Below are 23,425 nucleotides of genomic sequence, written 5' to 3'. Positions count from 1 at the left end.
TGTGACAATTAAGCAACCTTAACCACAAAAAATATTGTGCCTGCTGGACTAGCTGTAGTTTCAGGAAGTTGAACAAAGCATCTCTTCCATAGGAGTATGAGTTAAGAACATCTTCACAGTTAATTCTGGCAAAATATATACGAAAGTAGTGCCAACRGGAGTAGTTTCAGAGCTTAGATGCTTCAAACACACTGTGGCAGGATTTGAAAGTAGCATTCATTGACTCAGAAGCTCAGAGCAAACGTAGAGCTAAATGGGCATTTTCACAGGTGGGGATCAGAAAAGGGAGGAAAAGAAGACAACAGCGGCCTCAAACCTATGCCTCTTCCTGAACTCAACAAGCTTTCAGATAATGTTCAGACACAAGAAGGGAGGCAGTTGAGATGCAAACGATTCAAGCCTTGTCCAAGCAAACTGATGTTCTGCATATTGGCTCTTTTCCCCATCAGTTAATTTCTGAACACAGTGGATGTGGATCAATACCTCAGTAYCTGGTAATCATGTAAGCCACAAGAGGAAATCTCATTTTGATTTTGCATACAGCTTTTCTGCTTGAGTACTGAACCAGCATGCAGCTAGTGACAAATATACATCTGTGTTACTAGTTAAGAAAAGAAAGAAACCTCAGACCAATGTACTGACCAATGCAAAGACGTCTCAGATTTAAAAACTGTGAAGGGTGAATTAAATAATTTGCCAGTAAAAGGAATTATTTGAAGCCAACTGTTTTCCAAATTCAGTTTCAACTGTGTACAGCAAATCTTTGYAAAGCTTTGAAAAAATAAATGGATGTTTTGATACATATGACATTCTAGTTCTTAGGAGAGAGAACCAAGAACTTAMTGAGAAGTTMTTCTGGCTTATTCAATAGTTTCTTMAGTAAACATTGCAGAACTACTACTATAATCTGAATACCTAAAATGCTGGCACAAGACAATAACTAACCATTTAACAAACTGGGTATAAAAAAGAAATTTATGTAGTAATACCAATTCAGCACACAAATTCCATGCTTCACAAGTTCTGCTGCTGTGCAAGAGTCTTCCTAACATCTATGCAGCTAAGTTCAGATTTTTAGGTCACTGCATGCCCAGATCAAAACAGCAGCAAAAATATCTACCACTACAAGCAGCTATACCCAATTGTGCCTTTAGAATGAAAATTATACAGAAGTTGAGATGATCAGTGCCTTGCCACTGAGACAGGACCACATACACACAAACTTCAGTGTGTGCATGCCCTAAAGAGTAATGTTACTTACTGAATGAGAAAAATGCATTCAGGTTCTGATACAGATATGATACAATCAAGACAGATTAAAGTCACCAGACATTCAGATTAGGGAGAGGAGAAAAATCCTTCAATGACAATGTACAGATGACAAGCCAGCATTACAAAGAACTCTAAAGGCACATTTCAGGTAACATGTTTCTGTTAAGACCAACTGCTGACACACGCAGGCACAAATCTTAATGGCTACCTCCCCCCGACCCCCAACAATTTTAAAAAAAGGAAAAATTAAAAGAGAAGTGCATTTTCAGAAATATTAACACCATTCAGTTAATCTGTTCAGTCCAAATGTTTAGCAGTATTTTCCTTATGGTGATATGGGTTYTCTGCACTACTCCAATCCAAAAAAACCAAACAGGCAGAATTAGTAAAGGTTCAACTGTTGCACTAGTTAACATTACTCATCAGAGCCCACTGGTCTCTTCTGTGCCCTCTTGTAGGGCAACCTCCTCGGTGAAGCTTTATCTAGATTTTAAGGAAAAAAAAAGAGAAGAAAAAAAAAGGAGATAGTCACATCAACTGCAATTGTTACATGAGTATGTATTTTCCTCCTCCCAAACACAAGACAAGCTACCCTTCTAGTGCAATGCATCACCACAGAGAAGCCAGTTCTAACAACTTGTTAAGCCTTTTTAACTATTTGCAACCTAAATAGAAAGTAACAAAAAAGTTTCCAATCCACAACATGCAACACCAAGGTTAAGGTTTCTTCTATTTGCCAGTTACTAAAATGCAAAATAACCCAAACCCCTATGCCACCCCCACGTGAAACTGCACGCTTTGCTGTTTAGAAAAATTTCATGTTCAGTAATTGCACTCTTAGAAAGTTAAATTATTTATTTTGATGACTATTGGTTGAGTTTACCTGCCTGAAGAATGTAAGATTGACTCTTCTTCAGACAGCTTTGTCTTGCATGCAGTATTGCCACATCCATACAATTAACAGCAGAAGAAAAGTGCCTTTGTTGTGAAAAACTGCACTTTTCCAGGAAGCATCTGCATTTAACTGGATGATCTTTAAGGCCCTTTCCAACCCAAACCATTCTGTTGTTCTACAGTTATTACAGAAAAGCTTCATGAAGTGCTCAAGTGATTGCTAAGTGCATCTGATAACTAATTTTCTTCAACAGAACAACCTCCAATAACCTCCCTGTTTAGAGTATGTGCAAACATAAGAAGCAGCCATCGTGCCTTCACAGGCCAATCCATACAGTATGAAGTGTCAATAAAAAAGTCAAGAATATCTGAGACCTTGAAGGTCATGTATTTTAAAGAATTCTAGTGTAGAGTTCTAATTGAAACTAACCTGGAGATGAGAAAGCTACAATTAAGAACAACTTAACCATTAGTATTTCTTAAATTATTATTTCCTTCAATTATTAAGAAAGGAATATCTATTTGGCTTAAGAAGGGATGGTGGCAGGGCCCAAACATTACCAGGATTTGAATCCTTTTAAAGACAGCTTGCTCTTTAGAGAGAAATAGCATTTAGACCTTCAGTTTGTCTTGCTAGATTGAGGCTTTTCAAAYTCGTGTGTCTGCATTTTATATTATTGTTGTGTCTCACAGAAGAAAGTGTACAAGAAAGCTTTTATCTTCACATGTACAGCACTAATAGTTTTACCTGTGTTGTGTAAGTACACTTAAAAAGGTGAAGAAATTAAAAAAGCACAAAGTCATCAACTCCTGGCACAACTTCATATTATAGGTAAGGCCTCTAGACCTTCTACACTGAATGAGGTTCAGAATATGCTTATTTGATCAAAACAGCCATCTTTGCCAAGCAAAGGTAGCTCCTGCAAAGGATTTTCAAAGCACATCACTTTGCATCTTGTCTAGGATGCACTTTGTCAAGGCCTTCTCACCTCACACCAGTCACTGTTACTGATGATAGGAGTTTATCAGCCTGATACTATGCCAAGGTAAGTGGGGAAGGCAAGATAAACATCTGCCTTTTAGAAAAAGAATTCCCAGAATCGTGAGAGAAAACAATAGTTCAGCAATATTCTACTGAAACTATGTTTCTACAATATAACCAGAAACGTATCTACAAAATACACGAAAACATAAAWTTAGAAATATATAGAATGTGTGCCATTGCGTGCATCTGTTCTGCAATCTTTCACTGCTCGTGCTACATCACCAGTCATGGCATGCAGGAWGTTGTAGTTCTATCCATGCCTAATTATTACATGGACAACACAATAAGMACTTTTCACTCTTCAGCTCACAAAGGTCTGCCTCACCTCTTCTACTCTGCACTGAAGCCATGGGAAAGCAAAAGAGAAGAAAGAGTAAGAGAAGTTAGAAATATCCACAGTCTAAAGAAATGCAGCTATTTGTTTACTATTGACATTTCAGGTATCAAGAAGAACTTTTGSATTTGTGTAGAACGTGAACATCAAGTATTAATGTGGCTTTAGTTAAAACACACTTCTAATGCTTACTCTGGTCCATAGGTAAACTTCCGAACGACTTACAGAAACTTTGAGATGACAGCTATTTTCTCCTATTTAAATCTCCTYTGTGATCCAGGTTTTGGGTAGAGATTTTAGACTGTTGAAAAATATTCTACAGAATAAATTGTAAAAGTCACCAATAGTCATTATTTTATCAACCAGTGAAGTTTGTTCTACAAGGCTGCTAAAGTAATAATCTAGGCTGCTAAAGTAATAATCTAATCCGTAGGCACAGTGCTTGAGACAAATTGTTATTCCCTAGAAGATACACGCTGTTTTAAGAAATGAGTATCAGCTACTTACTCAGTTACAATTCACTGATCACRTAAGTTTGTTACGCTCTAGTTTGTGAAAGGCAGACTACTTACTTATTTGATTTAAAGTTTCTTGGGGAATCCAGCTCATATCAACATCATTCTGATTTGATGTTCCCATCTCTACTTTCTGTACCGGTCTTTTCCTCTGAAAATTCAAGAAAGAAAAAAGATCTTTATTTTAAACAAGGTTTGGGTAGCACAAATATCAGAAATTACTAAAAAGGCTATGTATAATGAATTACAACTATTTCACTAAGGCACAAACGTAAGACTAGTCAATGTACAGAGTTGTCTTTCCCATTAGCAATTTATTTCCCTAAGCTTTACATTACCACTTCTAATGCCTCACAACACTTATTCCACATAAAGGCACCAAGATTTCATGCACACCTGGGCAAATTCATTATATTTTTTGCTGATTATGAATCAAACTTTGTGATGACCAGTTTCTTTCTGCTTTCTCAGATTAGCAAAATATTCTCATATGACCTGACCTCACAAAATCATCAACATTATGGCAAAGCTTTGCTAATAACTAAATAAAGGACTGAGAGCTGTTTTCCCCTGAAGTCTGACCTGGATTAAACTAACAGGCAAAAATAGAGAGCATGGGGACTGAATGAGTAGATACACACATCCAGTGATTAGAAGGTACTCCAATTCAACCACTTCAGTGTGGAGGCAAAGAGCAGACCAAAAGGGCATGAGCTCAGCAATTAGAGTATCTTCAATTATGAACATTTTTAAGAGCTCTCTAGTTTCCCAGTAACCTTGAAGGATCTAAAAATAAATCTTCTACCTGTACCATCATATGTCAGAAGCAATTATTAAACTGTTTTCACATGAGAAAGGTCTTGTATTAACAAGCAGACAGACAAACACACTACTCACCTTCCTAGACTCTAGTAACTGATGTAGGCCAACAATGACCAGCAGACCAAGTCCAGCCAGGAACATGTACATGAAGATCCTTTAAAAAACAGTTTAAGAAGCCATTAACTAAAAATGTCAATTTTTCAAGAAAGTTTATGAAGAGGCATAGGAATTRAGCCTAGCTTTGGCCACATGTCCACTTAATCTTTCCCAAGAACTTTTGTAGGGGGCAAGTGAAGAAAATACCCAATGAATCTGAAACTAAAGTGCTAACAACTATTATGTAATTATTCTGACTTGGATTTCAGAAAAATGTAATTTTTTAAGTCTGTAAGTTTAATTCTGAATGACAGAACATTCAAAAAATATATAAAATACTATATACAGTATACTATTTATACTATATATATAGAATAAATGGTGAAGGTGTATATAGTATAAATGGGATAACTTATAAGAYACAAATACAGAAATTTAGTAACTTCACAAACTATTTTGCACTATCATGAAGTTTCAAGACATTGGGTCACGGGCAATATTTTTGTTTATGACATCTTTAATCCCTTATAAAACCCTTAAACATCTCTTACATGCCTTTAGCACACTACTGCAAAGCAAGTACTGCTAGGACACTACTAATTTGCAACAGAGCTTCGAAAGACCTTGTTTATCTTGCTCTGTGTTCCACARTTGGAATTCTATCTATGAAATCAGTAATTTTTTTAATCTGTGCATTTTKGTTTGCTTTAAATAACTTTATCTGAAGTATCTTTTTGATTTTATCTGAAATATCTTTTATATTTCTGAAGAAATATTGATATTTAGCAAGAGATAAACCTAAGTTTAGGGTTTAGGGAGTTTGCAGGTAAAGAACCTATTCCAAGCTGAACATCTGAATTCTCATTTATGAAAAAGGAAATTATGGAGTTCAACTAAAGAAGATACTTAATTGAAATCCCTGAAATGGTAATTATCTGTTCACAGGACATTCACATGAACTGATTATTGTATTTTAGTTGTTTTGAGAGCTCCTTTTTCAGTGTACCACATATTTTCACAGGACCAATTGTTCTTTCATCTATACTATTCTATTTGAGAAATACAAATTAATGCTACAGCTATTTTTTTTGGCTGACCTTTTTTAAAAGGACGTTTTCTCATCAGGCAATTTCTACTTGTGGCAGGACAATTGAGCTATTCAGCATTGTCTACAAATATTTCTAAAGATTAACTTTTCTAACATACAGGTTCACTTAAAATTCCATTCCAGTGTTACAATATTTAAAACTATTTTAGCACAGCATATGCTTAAAACCTATTTGGTGCGTCAGATCTATGTAAGTCTCTGAAAAAAAATCCCTCCTGCAAGATACCTAGTACAGAAGGAGCTAGTGCAACAACAAARGACTGAGTTTCTCTATCTCATACTCCAAATACATTCTTTAGTTTATGTAAWCTTAGATTACACTGCAGTCTTCCAGAGGCAAGCTATTCCAGTCTTGACAGTAGGACCCACAGCCTGATACTATGGACCCTCTGCATTCTTTCAACTCCTAGGAAAAAGTACAGYAACATAACAAAAGTTTAACAGCTTTGAATTACTATGTAGCTGTATAACATCAGGTCCTGTTCCAGGCTAAAGCCTTCTGAGCTAAAGCACATCTGTAAACTTCTCACTGACACAGTGCCAATTCTGAAGATCCCCACTATTAATACAGATCCTTATTTTGGGAAAAGTTCATATTTTCAGTCTGTCATCACTGTGTAAGTCAAATGCTGTTACACCATCAACAAAACACAGCAGACCTAACATTCAATTAAAATGACAATACAAGAACCATTTTCATTGGCACCACCAGTACAATGTTCTACCAGTGTACCAACTAAACCTGGATTTCCAGTCTCCTTACGTTTCTCCATCCAGCCCATCTTCTTTTTCAATAATTGTRACAGTTTGATTGAAGACAGCATCTTGAAACACATTGCCCTAGAACAAAKTTTGCATGCAACATTTTAAATCAATTTTAACATACACAAAAATTTACCTTTTTCTATTTTCTTGGAAAAATTCTACAAAGTAGCAACTCATGCACAAGACTTTCCCAAGTTTATAAATTGTGCTAGTTTCACTCAACACATAAAAGCACAAATGTTTTGTTGCAAGCACAAAGAAAAAGTCTCATTATCAAGATGGTCACGTTTAGGCTTCAGTATGTTACTTTCTATAAAAAGAGGCATTGCATTCGAAAAGCTCCAATTAGGACTACCAAGACACAAAGTTACAGAAATCTGTTAATCTTTGCCCTGCGCTTAGAGAGCAAAGAATAAAATTGATCCCCATCAATGCTTTTGGACAGTCTTTCCCCAGATTGCAACTACTGGACTTTCATTTGCCTTAAGTGCATTGCAGGTGGCATTCACATTGATTGTAGGGTTTGTTAGCAAAGCCCAATCTGAAAAGCACAGGGAAATTTAGGTTCTCCTGAAGGAAGCATTCATTTTGTTGGCTAGGTGGGTTTTTTAGGGATTTAGCCAACTACAAYACAATTCTAAGGCACTCCAGCTTCCACTGCTGATATAACCTTAAGTGCATGTAGGCAGTCACTTGCTGTGCATATGTAGCTACTGATTTGCTTAAATAATACAGAGGCATTCACTTTCTGGAGAGGTACTTGACTAAGTAGYTCCTTCCTGACACCTCCACATCAACTAGAATGATTCAAATGAATTACAGCATCAGGCTTACATTTACATCTCTGTAGTTGAGATTGATAACCAGACCGAAAGGACGGCCACCCATAGGTTCAGCAGGGATGAAGGARTACTCAAACGTGGCTTGTCTCTGTGGTGGAACTACTGTGTTCAGAGAGAGAGCTGTGAAGTTCTGGATGTAAAACTGATAGTCTTGAGGGTACCGGAAAGAAGCATCGAGAGACTCGACAATGAAATCCTCTGTACCCTTATTGGTGAAGCCCACTAGAAATTTTACAATGTTGTTTGCTGGAAAGTCTGAAACACAAAAAAAAAAAAAAAAAAAAATCAACCATTAGAAACCTCATGCACCCCACACAAAGCCAATTCTGAACAGAGAACATCTAAGAACAGACTCTGTGGTTTTAGAGCTTCACTGTTTGAGGCACACACTGATGTAGTCTAAGCAACAGTAAAGAGATCGGTAATAAGCAGAGGACTCTTACCTTCACCTTTCACAAATAAGATGGTTGTATCAGCACTAGGTGAGGCTTTAGGTTCTCCTGACAAGTCTTCCTCCTCTTTTTCTTCTGTCTAAGACAAAACACTTTTTTGAAAAATCCTATAATGAATAGTGAAGCAAAACCCATGCTTGGTTCATGAGAATCCCATGTGTCAAAGCATGCAACAGTGACAAGTATTCATACCAAATCCTGCTCCTGCAGGATTAGTACATAGTCTAGATTTGATGAGCATCCCTTTCAGCATTCATGTTTCTACTTGTTACTTTTGACACAGTGACTAATCTGAACTACATTTAGCTCTACTGAAGGGTTTATAATCAARAAGCATCAGTAAGGCTTCTTTTTGGGGATGGAAGGAAAAGAACAGAATCTAAATGCTAAGTGTTCACATGCAAGGTATTTCTAGTTAGAAAAACAAGCATTTCCAAAATAAAGACAGCCATAAGACAAACGACTTACTTTCACTACAGGGAGTCCTTAYAGCAGCTTTCTATTCAGTTTTAATTGGTTCAGCATATGTATGGCTGGAAATGGTTAGGCTGCTGGAACTACRTAAGTCCATGGACTCACTTGTTCAAGTTCACCTTGTGATGATTCGCTTTTAAATTTGGCAAATGCAAGCATTAAGGGCTTATTTTCCACTTGGGGATCATGGGATCATCACTGCCCCCACCACACAAAAACAAGGCTGACCCAGTACAGAACAGTCTTAGCTAATTGCTTGCGAGTAAGTTGGATCATTTGACTTCAGTGCTTAACAGCCTTCTGAAGCAGTGCAAATCCTACTAGATCAGTTGTACACATACCATAAACTAGGGAACCAGTGCTGAGCGTGTARCATCTTGATTCCAAGATGCCATTAAAAACTCTATCTTTCATTTCAGTGACAAATAACAGAAACCATCTAAAAAGCATCATGTTTTGTACCTGACACACTGACTATTAAAAGCAAATTACATCCAAAAGGTTATTTAATAACATTCTGTCAGTACTGACACAGTATGCCTTCTACCACTCAGAAAAGCTGGTCAACCATAAGCTCACCAATTTAACAGCATCAGGAAAATCTGAYAGAATCAAGTAACAGTCTTCCAAATCTGTATTTTTATTATGYATGTCTTATCCTACAATATCCCAAACTTCCTTTATTTACATCACAGATTTGAGAAAATATTGCACCAATCTGAGAACACTAAGTGTCTGGCAAGCCAACCACTTAACTGCTATAAGCAGATCACAAAACTATATCAAACATTTCACTTTTAAAATTATTTTTTGTAGTTTTTTGAATTTGTGTTGTAAATTTAGTTAGCTGAATTCTTTCAAATTGTCTTGTCTGATTAGTTTTGCTTAGCATGAGGTTGCTGAAGCCTTAGGTTTCAAGTTGCAAAGTTTCACCTTGAAAAGCTGAACTGATCATGAACTGTTGCCTAGGTAAGTAAAGGRAGGCTCTGAAATCAGTGCAAACTGTGAAACTAGGAAGCCACAACTGTCAATACAAGATGCAACCCATCCAGATAAATACAGCCACAGAAAAATAATTCAACAAGGAACAGGAAGAACCCAGAACAAAAATCACCACTAAACCAAGAGGCATGTGCCAGGCATGTGAAGAATGGGTACACAGGCTGTAAGGGTGTAAAGCCCAGGGACTTTGTTCTGGGACAGCCTAAGTGTCCCTATGGTGGTACCACTCAATTATTGAATTACTTCCTGGAAATGGACATCTGAGACTCTCCTGAGGGAAACCCAGGCAAAGCAATTTTTTAAAAATTTGTCAAGCTAAAGCAAGTGACCCTGAACAGCAACATGGCCAGGGGTATAACCTGCAACAAGTGTTAGAGTTCAGCGTGTAGCACGTGACACTGGGCTACAAAATAAGGGTTTCAGAATTCATACTGCACTTAACTAAGAACCAAGACTCTGCTGYGACTTAGAAATAAATAACAAAGAAGTCAGAAAGAAGTAGTTCTATCCCCCAATGCTTTTCTCAGTTTACTGAGGTGAAGCTTAAGACAGAAAAGGACTACAGAGGGCTCTTAGGAGAATCTGATTGTCTCCCTTGGTGGGGTTTTTTGTGCCCTACAGYTATGGTAGTCAGAAAACAGGTTGTYCCCATGYGGTTTTTCARCTGGTGATTCAGAAAGAATAGRTAAATCCTTCTGACACTTCAAACTGAGCACAGGCTTAATCAGACCCATGGAAATAGCTATCTGAAAATAGTAATGTTAGTAAATCCTTATTTAAGTTATCCAGCTTCAAGCACTTCTGGTATAATTCATGTTTTTGAAGGAATATTCATGTACAATTACCAAGTCTGTTGGCTCATCTTCTTCAACTTCAGCTTCATCATCTTCRTCTTCAACTACAGTATCTTCCACAGCTTCCTCATCTTCTGTAGCATCTTGAGCTGCAACTAATAAACCTGAGCCTACCAAAACAAAATACAGATACAAGAAAGTCTTTTAAATRTCTAGTCAAACAACAGAAAACTGGTGCTGAAGTACAATTCTCAAACTAAGGTTTTTGAGGAACTTCTCAAAAACCTGTCCAACACAGMATTTTGAAGCCTCAGCTGCAAAAACCTCCTATTCAAATGATGTCTGTGTTGATCTTTCAGCCTTATTACTTCTCTAAAAACYTTCTCACTTACTCGTTTATCTGCCACTAAGTTCAAACCCAAAAATTTCAAATCCAAGTTCAAATCCACAYAGCAATGCACTTTTTGAACACATTAACATATGAAATAATTTAATTTTGCAATTTCGAAGATGAAAATAAAACATTGCTATTGCCAGGAAATTAATTTAGTAACACTGTTTCTGCTAAGACTAGCAAGCCTAACAAGTTATTAGCACACTGAGAACACTTCGAAAGGTAGCTAAAATGTTCCTATTTTTTGTACTTAGTTTCATTCACATTTTGAAACATGAAGTCCTTTTTAGTATGACCTCCTCAATACCCTATACTACTTATCCCTATATTCAACAAAACCACATTAGTCAGAAAAGAAACCCGACTTACAAAAAGGCTCCAAGACAAGCACAATCTGATAATTCATTGCCTCTTTGCTTGTGCGAAGCCAAGCCTCATACATTCAAACACTGGGCAAATACGATTAATGAAAATACTGGCCATGGGACAAAGTTCTGTCTGTTTGCAGTTTAGAGCACATGAGCACATGAAAGGAAGGCTGAGATCTCCTAAAACACGTGCACAAAATGACAGGTTTGGATTTTTTAATAAACATAACATCTCCAAATATGAAAGAGTAGAAATGAATGRATGATTGATTCATGTAAGTCTGAAAAAATCTAAYTCTATAAATACAAAAWYYWAAARRAAWWWTWAAAAATTTTCATGGGAAATATGAATCCTTGAGCAGGACAAGTATATCCAAGGACTTAAGAATTGTSAGTCAGTGCTACAAAGAGCAAATATAACCCCTCCTCTCAAGTGTCTTTAGAAGGCACACTCAAAGACTTTTGCTYGACCACATGCAATACTTAACCTGAGCCTTAACTACCACGGTTTTATCTGCTGAAGTTTTAAACTTGCAAGTGTATAAAAACATGCAATTTCTACGAAAAAATACCTTTATAAATAAAGGTGGAGTTTTTTTAAATTAAAAACGAACAGGGTACAGGTAAGCGATAGGCACCCTTTGCGATCAGCTGCTCAGCACACCCTCAGACCCCTTACGGTCTTTCCGATGGATGTCAGAGGGGCTGATGATGTGGCAATAGCGGGAACGGAGAGCTCTGGGAAGGGACTCGCACACGGTGTGCGCTGCAGCCCACCGCAGGAGCTGGGAGACAAGCCTTCCCCGCCTCTCCTGCCTTCCCAAACTTAGTAGTAGGGAGGCAATTTCCAGATCATGAATCAGATAACGCCACAGCGTAAACAGAGATTAGCGCTCCTCGGTGTCGCCAAGGACACTCGGGGGGTGGCGGCAGACGAGGTGGGAAGGCAGGGTGGCAGCCAGCGCATCTGTTGGCGAATGTGGGCACCAGCACGGCCGGCGAACGGCGAGAAGGGCAGACCCGTTGCCACCGCCTCAGGCGGGGCCCGCCGGGCCGCTGTCACGGCCGGGCCCGAGCCGGGTGCCCAGGCGGCAGCCGCTGGGCCCTGCCCGACACCGCGGGTCGCTGCGCCGGGAGGGGCCGGAGCGTGGCCCCGCAACCGCCGGGGCGCCCCCGGACGAGGCCGGGGCCCCGCAGACACCGGGCCGGGCCCCGGAGCCCCGGCGGCGGCAGCCACGTGCGCGGGCGGCCGGGGCGATGAATGAGCAGCGCCCGCCGCCGCCTCCCGGCGCAGCTTCCACAGGCCCGGCGGGAGCGGCTCCCTCTCCGCGGGGATCCCCCCACCCACCAGCCCCGCTCCCCGAGCCCAGGCAGCAACAGCCGCCCGCCCGCCCTCACCTGGGCCACCGCGGGCACCCCCGAGCAGCAGCGCGGCGGGGAAGACGAGCAGGGCGAGCAGCAGCAGCTGCGACAGGCGGCTCATGGCGACGGTGATGGCGACGGTGATGGCGACGGTGATGGCGGCGGCCGCGGCGACCCGAGCCCTCCTGCACAGCCTGTCCCGGCGCTGGTTGCCGCGGCGGGATGTCTAAATGGCGGCGGCGGCGAGCGCTGGGGCTGGAGCAGCAGCTGGAGCCGCCTCCCCGCGCCGCTCCATCCGGGGCCGCGCCCGCCCCGCTCCGCCCCCGCGGACGTGGCTCGGCCGGGCAGGAGGCGCGGCGGCCACGTGAGCGCTCGGCGGGGCGGGCGCTCCCTGCGCTCCCTGCGCTCCCGGCGCTCCCGGCGCTTCCTGCGCTCCCGGCGCGGCGCCTCGGTGCCAGGAAAGGGCTCGCAGCACCGACCTGTCCGCCCGTGCGAGGAACCTGTGGATAGCGCTCTCGGGCCCCTCGGTGATCCTTGGTTCTGCGCAGCGCTGGGGGCTGGACTCCGACCATTCTCCAAAATGTGGAATTTGAAGATCTAATCTGTAAAACAGCAGCTCCCAAGCAAGCTCTGTGTGATGTTCAGGTGTTAGAAAGACAAGTAACTTGTCGGTAGAAGTGCTTTGYTGAGGTTTAGGGCTTGTCATGCTACAGTAGTCTCAGCCGTAGAGCTTGTGTAGAAGGATGTAGCACTAATAGKGGACACAAAGAATGCAGAATTTACAGGCCRCAAGGACATTTGGCAGAACTCCCAAGATAAGGAAGAAACTTATTAAACCCAACTCAGCAACTGCRCCGAATCAGCTCTKACTGGATAAAAGGTARTTCCGGCAGGTGATCACGGCCACCGACTCACGGACCACCGACCACAGAAACCCCCTGACTCCAGAGCAGAGAAAAACTGAGCATRTKRATTAATTAATGAGAAGTGAGARACTCRTTAACSAATAAAAGATAAAATACTAATTAATATGGGAAATATGTAACTTGTAGATAATGAACAGCAATGCCTTTGTTTGCTAAAATGTGTAAATAGTGAAAAGTTTTGATAGTTGGTGTGCTTGGTTTGTGGAATACCACTGAACATCCAGACTGGTGCAACTCAGAAATAAATGATCAATGTCTCTCTCAAGTGTGTAATGATTGCCTTGTTGCAAACCAGGTAACAAGTGCAATTTTTTCTGGACAACAGTGGGTCACTTCCAAYTCAGAATGTTCTGTGATTCTGTGGGTAGTAGACCTTTTGTTAAAAGCAGTATAAGGGATGTTAAAATGGAAAGCTTTCCCAAGACCTACCTTCAAAACATTCAGTGAAAATAAAAATGCCAAGGCCAAAACCAAGCTCTACGCTTTCTCTTCTCCCACAGCTTGTCCAGCTATTTGAATACAAGGTACAATRAAACAAGAATAGTGTTAAGATACATTCTATATTTTGAGGTGACTTTATCATTTGGGCATATGCAACTTGCTGTTAGGGCAATGGTAAATGTAATCTTGAGGCTATCATGATTAATTTTCACTCATTTGATTTTGAACCTGCAAATTACACCAAAAAATTATCAGAAGTAACTATTCTAGCTAAGCTTGATCTTATTTTCACATACTAAAAATGTCACTGAAATGCTGTTGAGTATTGACTGAAAGTGACAAGTGATTATGAAAACTGGAAAACATTCATTGCCACTTAAAAGTATTTCTAGTCAGATAATATTGACTCMATGATATAATATTATTCTTTCTGGAAAGGTCTTTTACCAGGTTGTGATGTCTTTCTCCTAGTTGTGGTTTGGTTGTTATGCAGGAGGTTTTATTGGGGAGGGGTGAATTATTTTTCCTTCAGGAAAGTAAGAGAATACTGGCATGCTGTAGGAGGTTTCCTATATAACACTGCAGGGGCTGAAACATTTTGTGTCTTCTACACAGTGACTATGTACTTTATGTTCTGCTTTTCCATCTGAGTGAACTAATCTTGATGTTACCAATTAATTAACCTGTATGGTGCTCATACTGAGTTTGTATGTGGTGGGGGCATTGAAAGGTATTAATTAAAAGTGTATCTGAGAATAACTGCAGTACCTTGACTAGCTTCAGCAGCACCCCAAGCCAAGAGTGACTCCAATATTACAGCTGTACCTAAAAGCCTATTAGGCTGCATTCTTTTGTGCTAAGTACTCTACCCATATGAAACAAGTTATAATTTGAAAGAAAAATCAGGATGAAAACCTGAAACAAGCAGCAGAGATTTTTTTTTTCCTTTTGCATGGATTGCTCCATGTCACAGGCATAATAAAATAAGTGTTGACAGTATTTGCCACTATTGTGACACTGAGGTTTCACATCTCTTATGCTGGATGCTCATTCTGAGAAGACTGGTGTTCACTGGGAGTTCGTGCTGCCCATGGGAATGTGATTGCAATCAAATACAGACACTGTATCCTTGCATTTATAAGAAGGTTTCCAGTTAGAAAATGTGCTTTCGGTTTCATAACTTGTATTAAAAAAAGAATGAGCATTCCTAGTCTGTGATCTATAAGGAATGTTTTCCTGATGTTTCCACTTTGAACTTCCTAAATGAATCTCCCAGATGAGTGCATCCTACTCAATTCTCTTCAGGTTCAGCTCAAYGTAATAGTTTTGATAAGTAACTCCCCTAATCCAGTGCACCCCAAAAACATAGCTTGTYATTTTTGCTTGCTATCTTTTTGAAACTTTTCTTGGGCTCACAGATAACATCAATTTTTCTGCTTTTCAGAATCTGTCAAAAACTCTAAAATTTTCTTCTAATAGTTGGTGATTTGATACCCTCCCATATTTTATTGTGCCCAGTAAAATCAGAAGAGATAATACTACACTTTAAAATAAAACAACAAGATAACAAAATTTATCTCTTCATTACCTTTTGTAGTTTAGAGAAATAATTCTATGGATATTGAATTCTGAGATTTTTTTCCTCTTAATTTCTATAGCACATTTCAAAATTACAAGCAGTTAGTGAGTATGGCAGTTATTAATAATTACAGTGAGAATCTCCCACTTAGACCTGTCAAGCTGACATTATTCATTCTCACCACTGATTATAACTGTGGGGAATCAACTTTTCTGAAATTGATGCAGGCAGAAAGGGGTCATGTAGCAACCCTCATCCCTGGAAGTCCTGTCAGCTGCTTCTGACTGGGTGCAAATACAGGACACAAACTAGTGTACACAGGAGCTCTTAATGAGATCTGCTAAATTTTTGACTGAATTGTMGTGGCTCTTTGAAGATCAGTACTACCCCAAGTTTTATTCAGGAAGGAATTTTAGCTACCCTATTGCAGAAAATACTCTCAACCACACAGAGATTCTGCATTTTATCTAAGGAAAAGAAAAAGAAGAAAGAGATCTRTCTCAAAGAGATATATGGAAAATGGTGTTCCACAAACTTGACTAAATAATTAGGGKTTTTTTTGAGAAATTGAAAAAATCAAATGGAAACACTAATAGTCTAGATAAATTTGTCATTGCTAACCATGATTGCTTAATCAGATTTATGGATTCCATATCCTCCATATGATGGCAGCAGGAAAGGAACTTCAGAGCTCCCTTTGGCCTTGTCCAAAGTTGCCAGCCTAAGACTTTGCAACACTGGAGTTGAAGGCTGGGGTGATGGTTTTGCAATATACACATTTTAAAGCATACTGAGTATTTTTAGCCACCAGATTTTTTATCTTCCCTCTGCATGAAGAGCAGAACACAGTTGTTGACATTAAAAGATAAAAAGCTATTTTTATTCTATACTCTCAGTTAATTATTKCTACTAATTCAGTGATAGGTCGGCTATTTGGTAGATTCATGTCATTGTGAACGTGGATTTCRTAAGTCCAGTCTTTCTTACTGAGTTGATTTTGTGCCAATCCTGTATTCCTATATTCCGACAGCTTGTATGCCCAAAAGGTGTMTGTGCCTTTAAATGTGACMCAAAAGAAGGGGCAGGGGCAGCTGGGAATGCAGCATGCTTTTGGGTTGCCACCTGCCGCGGGCTTTTGGACCTCAGCTCACTTYCTGCAGTGGAGTTACATTGYTKCTGCTTAGCTAGCTGGGGTTTGTTAGCTTGGGCAAACAKCTCTCYCTGGGCTGYCACCCCTTYTGCRACTCCTGTGATTTTCTGGAGSGGATCAGCAGGGCTGTGGTCYGAGAACCAGGAGGCAAGTGCTGACCAGCYRGGYGCCRGMAGGGAAAAAGCTGTGGGTGCCACTCCGTATTGTCCCAGACTCCAGAGACGCCAAGCTGGCCAGAGGAAAGAACACCGAGCCCTCTGTTTCATCCACCGTGAGGAGAGRACTGCCTCCAGGTTTTTTCACTGTTGCCCGAGTGGCCAGAGGACCTTTTCTTTTGTTTCTTTTTTTCCCCCAGGGACAGGAGCCMCACCATCTTTCTCCTCACCACATGCTGAGCAGCTGAGGTGGGGAGGGAGCGGCATGCACTTTTGAGTTTTAAATATCCAATAGTTACTCATTTTTAATCTGTGCCCTGTGGGCACCTTATTTTGTTAATAAACTATTTTTCTCTTCATTTTGGCCCAAACATCTATTTCATATTGGTGGGAAAAAATTATCAATTTTTTTCACTTCAGAGGAAATATTTACTCTGTAACATTTTTCTCTGAAAACGTTGTCTCAAACCAAGACACTTACCCAGGGAGTGAACTCTTTACACTACAGCAGTATTCATTAGCAGCACTGAGTATATCCAAACAGCCTTCAATCTCTTTGTATTGTCATTATGAGTATTGTCACATATGGCAAAAGCAAAATTCTATTTTAAGCCTACAGATTGTACAATAGGGAAATAAAATACAGCCAGTAAGAGAACGTGTACATGTGATTGCATATGGAGTAATCAATAAATAAGAGAGCCAGCTGAGGCTAAGATAGATTTGTCAATATTTAAAAAAAAAAAAAAAAAAAAAAAAAAGAATCGAAGATTAATTTCTAGATATTAACCTTTATGCTGTGGGAAATGAACAAAACAGATCTGTTTTCTCTGTGAGTGACTGTTACATCTCTAATCAGTATTGGGGTGCATCTAGAATCTTGTGTCCAGTTTTGAGCATTCCCCAACCCATATAAGATACAGACAAAACTATCTACAAGCTTCTGTGAAGTTGAAGAAAGAGAGAAGGTAACAAACTATGTGATATGACATTTGCTTTCTTATCCTTTCATTCATTTTCCCCTTGAAGAAGTAAAAAAAGAAAAAAATACCCTTATCTTTTTATTCCCTTGTTTACTTGAAATAATAAATTGCAAAGCATTTCATCAGTGCCTGAAATTAGATTGTTAATATCTGTGTAAGACAGAATTCCACACCTGGACTCAAATCCAGTAAAGGATTTCAGCAATGCTATCTTACCTTTAAGRTTCTTAAAGTAGTGTTTTGGACAGAACCCTCAGCTGGAATCTGAAGGGTGGGAGTTTGTCCCCAGAAGGGAAGGGGAACTGCTGCACCTGGCAGCTGGGAACTGCTGCACATGGTGACTAGGAACTCTGTGCATTATAGATACTTTCAGTGCTTACAGTGTCAGACTGAATTATTCTGTAGCCGTCTGTGGTTTTCCGACTATATCATATCTCTCTCCATCAGTTTCAAGCTTCAGGATGTGGTTTTGTCCTTGGTCTTTCACCCTCTGTTGCTGCAGCTTTTGATTCTCCCTTCTGAACTCACAAAGCTGTTGTGTTTTCTTCATCTCAGCTTGCTCGTTTTCAAATTCTTCTTGCAGGATTTTAAGCTAAGGAGCCAGCTTGTTATACTTAGATAGTAGCTGTTGACTTTCTGCCAACTTGCTATCCCTCTCTCCCTGGAATTTTGTTTGCAAGGACAGGAGCCATTTCTGTGCCTATTCTCATTTTCCTCCCTCAGTGCTGTGGGATGGTGCCCAAGGAGTCAGAAAAGAGCTGAAGTTTACTATCTGTGGATCCACTAGGTGCACCCCCTGTTATTTTTGCAGATGGAGATCTGTGCAGTTGACACTGAGAAAGTGGAGAAGTTTCTTCAGTGTCAACTGAGAAGTTTCTTCTCAGTTGAYACTGAGAAGAGCTGGAGGCAGGCTGATTCTGTTCTGGCTCTGAGGAGCGAAACAAAGCTGCATCACTGAAACTTTGATAGACACAACTGTCAAAAAGTAACTTTTGCCTGCTAAAGTGTGATTTAAAGATTGAAACACACTTCCCTGCRTGTGCCAGGCGTAATGAAGAATGTGCTACTGTGTATATGACTCTTACTCAACCCTCCACCTAGACCATGCTGTGCATAAAGAGGGAGGAGGAGAATAAGGTTGGGATGTATAGAAGGAGCTGTAAAGGGCTCCCTGGTCTATGAGGGGAGAGAATGCCTTTATTGGAATCCTCTTTATCCCTTTTCTAAATCTCCCTGCTTTTATTTTTCCTTGGGAGCAAGTGATATCCCAGAATGGTGGAGTAAAGAGTCCTTAGTCCTTGCTAACTTTCACCATTTCCTGGGGGGGGAATGGGGGGGTGGGATTCATATCACCAACTAATTGGAAGAAGGAGAGGTCGCATGGCTTGAGAGCATTCTATTCAGAGAAGGTGGAAAGGCAAATGAGGATAAATTTGAGTAAACCTCACCCATACTGTTACTGTACTGGTGGAGTTGTGTCATTCTGATGTTGCAAAACAAGAGGTGACACCCTCTTCCAGTTAATGCAAACTATTTTTTCACTAACTTCAGGGGAAATTTTCCATTTGTGAGGATAAGTCAGTGTGGGCCAGAATCACAAAATCATGACAATTAAGAAGTTTGTCCTTCTACAATTCCTACAGTCCTTGCACCTGTATCAAGCTCCTGTGGAGTGATAAGTGTAAGGGTGTAATTGTCAGATTTTGGCTTAATTTATAGTAATCCCTGACTTTAAAGCAAGAATTTTTAAAAAGGAAACAAAAACTACGAAGAAATCCAAATTCAACTGTTGGCTAACCCATTTAATTGTAGAAAATTAAGAACAAGAAATATTTGCATTAAAGAAGTAAGCAATGAAAAAGTCTTTTGTACTCTATGAATTGCTCTATTTAGTGAATTTTGAGAAGGCTGATAGAAGAGAAATTTTACTCACTGAAGATAAAGGAAGAAGGCCAAAAATGTCTTTGAARCGCTACTGAATTAGTCTGTTGGGAGAAGGCTGTACTTGTTTTTACTGAATTTCCTAGATACTATWATAAATTTAGTAATAAACAGGACTAGAATTTCATCCACCATGTTTAAAAGATTTGGGTATTTTTTTTTACACCACCTATAACTGAAAAACAGCCCAAATGTATAAGTAAGAAATGACATCTCAGATTCTGGTGGAAACCCTCTCGGAGTACTTCCGCTTTTGTTGTACCGTATTACACTGTTCTTTATACTGATTTTCACTTCTCTGTTTGACTGTATCAGGCCTGGTACATGCACTGTGTTTTCATGGAAAGAATCAGATTGTAAACTCATGTTATTCTCTCTCCAGTTGTTTGGAGGCTTTATTTGTTGTCCAGTGGCCGCCTATCAAAAGCAAGTAATTCGTAAATCTTTAAGTTTAAATTTTAATTTAGTGTTTTACATTTGTAGTAACTTTAATTAAACATTATTTAATTTAAATATTAATGGAACATTTTAATAATTTGTAATCTGAGTGGGAACTACAATGCAATTGCATTGCCCTCTAAATTCCTACTCAGTTAATTCAAGGCACAACTACAGCACCTGCATTTGACGTTCTTAACACTTCTCTTTTATGTTATCTGTGAGGCCCAGCTTACTTATATATAAAATTTTGCAATATAAGTATTATGAAAGCACTACTACTAATTTTATCTGGGAAGGGTATTTTCATCATTCAAGCCTGCATTCAAGCAGCACAGAATCTTACCATRGCTCCTTCTGGACTGGGAGTTTTGCTAGCTGAGTTCAAGTTATCTTCTCTGGGAAACTGTGTCTCAGAATCAAAATCTGAGTRTGTCTTAAATAGGGAGATGGGGGTTGAGTGAGAAAATAAGACATGTCTGTTATGGAGGGTCTTTAATARTACAATCCATCAGTGACTCCCCATTTCTGGAAATGGCTCTTGATGAGAACTTACAATGGGATTAACTGATAATTACTCTGGCAATGAAACATCTCCCAGGCTCCTGCAATTCTTTTTTGGTAGTGTTTTCTTTTTGCCAGCCCAACATTCTCCTTTGATGTGGTGGTTCTTCCTCGCGTAGGGATTCCTCCTCTGGGGAAAAATGTGTCCACACCCAAAGACTCCTTCCAATCAACTGTGCAGAAAGGCACGTTGCTTCTACAGCAAGTGTTTCTATGGCTTAGTTACCCTACTGTTTTCTGAGAGGTACCCCAAAATTTATATGGCMTCAAAGGAAGAATTAAGTTTCTTACAGGAATTTCAAAGAATATTCATGGAAATAATACAGCTGGAGAAAATAGGTATTTTGTTTGAAACTTAATGCATGTATACCTTGACCTCCTCAGCATGTATCTATTTTAATCAGGAGTGATGGTACTACATGAATGTTCACAGCWGTATGCAAGTATCATATTAGCTAATTTTTCTTTCATATACATGTGTGCCTATTCCATTTAAACCATTGTATTGCGTAAAGTTTAATTATAGCCTAGAATATTGGAATACCAACCATATTGCATGGGAGATCCTGGTCACTTGCTGTGCTGCCATGATAACTATTTGGGATGTAGATGCTGTTTTCMATTTTCATATAGGTTTTTATGCCAGTCATGTAATTTTAAGAGTCCCTTTACCATATGCTTTGTTCCCCCCTCTCATGTCTCCCCGTACTCTGTACAGTCCCTATTGTTCATGTGCTTAACTCATGCCATGCCAGTAAGGCATAAGAGCTGACCTCAAAATCTGACAAAGTCTGCTGATTTGAAAAGGCTTTGCACCAGCTAAAGATCTGTTAGACTGCACTATGAACTACAAAGTACTGCCTGACATACTTTGGCAGGGGAGGGGAGTGTTATACATAAATGTCATTATAACTCTTCCTAGCACATGGCACTTGAAATCCCCCTCATGTTTAGCCTCACCAACAGGGACATACTGCATGTCWCATTTTCCAAGTTGGGCTCAGAAAYACAGGTTGCTKCACAGAGCTGGCAGGMAGTGTCTTTTCTTGCCACTGYGTGCTACATTTCATCCTGCARATATGAAAAGGAAGCTGTTAGTGGTCCTCTCAAGTCACTTCTTCCAGGAAGGAGTGACACTGCTGTTCTTCCAGAGATTCTGAGTATGATCTCTGTACCCGGCTTCCCAGCTTCAGTGTGAATACTTGTCCTACATAATATGCTGTGTTAAGTACAGAGTTAGTGCGTCTCTGAGTGTGAGCAAACATTTTGACTCCTAACCTTCAGGAGATATAATAATGTAGCTATGTGTAGGGTAAGGGAGGTAATAGTTTTCCAAGGATAGTCTTGTATAGCAGAGAACATGGACCTACAGTGGTCCAAGTTAAATACATAGTCTGATAGATGTCTGTACTCCCATGGATTAGGGATGACTGGCACCTTTTTCCTCCTTCTCCTTCTGAAAACATCACCATTGCCTAGTGGACTGTTTCCCTTAACCCCGTTGCAGATGAATTGTTTGTGGAACAATTTGTGCCTTTTTCCAAAGGAGTGTTTAAAGCCTGGGACAAAACAAAGTGTGCTGCACTCCAAGGCTGTGAAAAGTTATGTGGAAGTATGAAGCATAGAAGGAGCAAAAAAGAATGTGGAAATCCTCTGGCAGTATTATGTTTCAAACAGYCCCCTGTCATTACAATAAATGGGTATGTTTACTTAAGAGCACCGAATAATTCATTAGAGAGTGAAAAAAAAAAACCTGTAGAATAGCACCTTCTCTACACACATGGATTAATCCACATGGATTAAGAGTCCTCCAGTGCCTGGTTCCAGGAAAAAGATTAGTAAACAGTTGATTATAATCTTATTTTTGTTGCAGGTGGCTGTGCATTGGGGAAAATGAGCACAGAGACTCTCTATGAGCTGACTTAAAGGAAGTGTTGCAAATGCAAATGACACCTATTGTATTTATCTTTTTAAAAGTATCWCAGGGCAAGCATCCATGTTTTCTGCACAATCATAGGTTTTTATAGCTTTTACATATACCACTTGGATAATAGGAAAACATCTACCAAAAAAAGAGACTGCATTTAAAAATTGCTCTTAAAACGACCTGTTATGTACTAAATAGAAAAAGCCTGGCAGTCACTTTTATTGTCTKAATCCTATGTTATATTGCTGTATAAACAGATTATAATGCCATTCAGTGTAAGGGGTGACAGGAGCTAAGATACTTCTAAGCAAGGCGTGGAAATTTGGGATTCCTTTGGCTTCAATTAGAGTTTATTTTAATAAAGGTTGGAGTTCAATATTTCAGAGTATAGCAAATACAACTGTTCTCAGTATCTATTACAGAGGACAGAGACCATCAATAGTGTTTTAGTGATGATTGTTACCAGAGTTTTACCAGCCATGAATCTGTGGCAGAAATGGTTATTTCCACTCAAGAGGGCTTGAAGATGCAGTATTTTTAAGGCTTTATTATTGAATATTATACAGACGTACCACATTAGAGTCTTGATATGTTGACAGCTGCCATGAATYCATAGAATCACAGAATGCTCTGGGTTGGAAGGGACACTACATATGGTTTAGCTTCAACCCCACTGCTGTGGGGGTAATCCAGGCTGCTCCGAGCCCCATCCAGCCTGGCTATGAATACTTCCAGGGATGGGGCATCTACAATTTCTCCCGACGACCCGTTCCAGTGTCTCA

The 23,425-nt window shown here is 39.8% G+C and overlaps 1 protein-coding gene across 2 annotated transcripts; it reads right to left on the bottom strand.

The window, feature by feature from the left end:
* Window positions 1-957: 957 nt before the first annotated feature.
* SSR1 (signal sequence receptor subunit 1) lies at window positions 958-12,674 on the bottom strand. Of its 2 annotated transcripts, none has more exons than XM_057369129.1 (8): window positions 12,576-12,674; window positions 10,467-10,585; window positions 8,137-8,224; window positions 7,686-7,948; window positions 6,850-6,926; window positions 4,958-5,036; window positions 4,118-4,211; window positions 958-1,755 (listed from the first exon to the last, which is right to left on the bottom strand). In XM_057369129.1, exons 1-8 carry the CDS (start codon window positions 12,658-12,660, stop codon window positions 1,688-1,690), a joined length of 873 nt encoding a protein of 290 aa, XP_057225112.1. In that variant the 5' UTR covers window positions 12,661-12,674; the 3' UTR covers window positions 958-1,687. The 2 variants fall into 2 exon arrangements, with proteins under 2 accessions (XP_057225112.1, XP_057225113.1); XM_057369130.1 differs by having other exon boundaries at window positions 10,467-10,579.
* Between the last annotated feature and the right edge of the window lie 10,751 nt (window positions 12,675-23,425).

The sequence above is a fragment of the Malurus melanocephalus genome, unplaced genomic scaffold, assembly GCF_030028575.1.
Source record: "Malurus melanocephalus ecotype Western Australia unplaced genomic scaffold, MMel_1.1 scaffold_103, whole genome shotgun sequence".
NCBI lineage: Eukaryota > Metazoa > Chordata > Aves > Passeriformes > Maluridae > Malurus > Malurus melanocephalus.
This window is presented reverse-complemented; position numbering and strand designations above follow the sequence as displayed.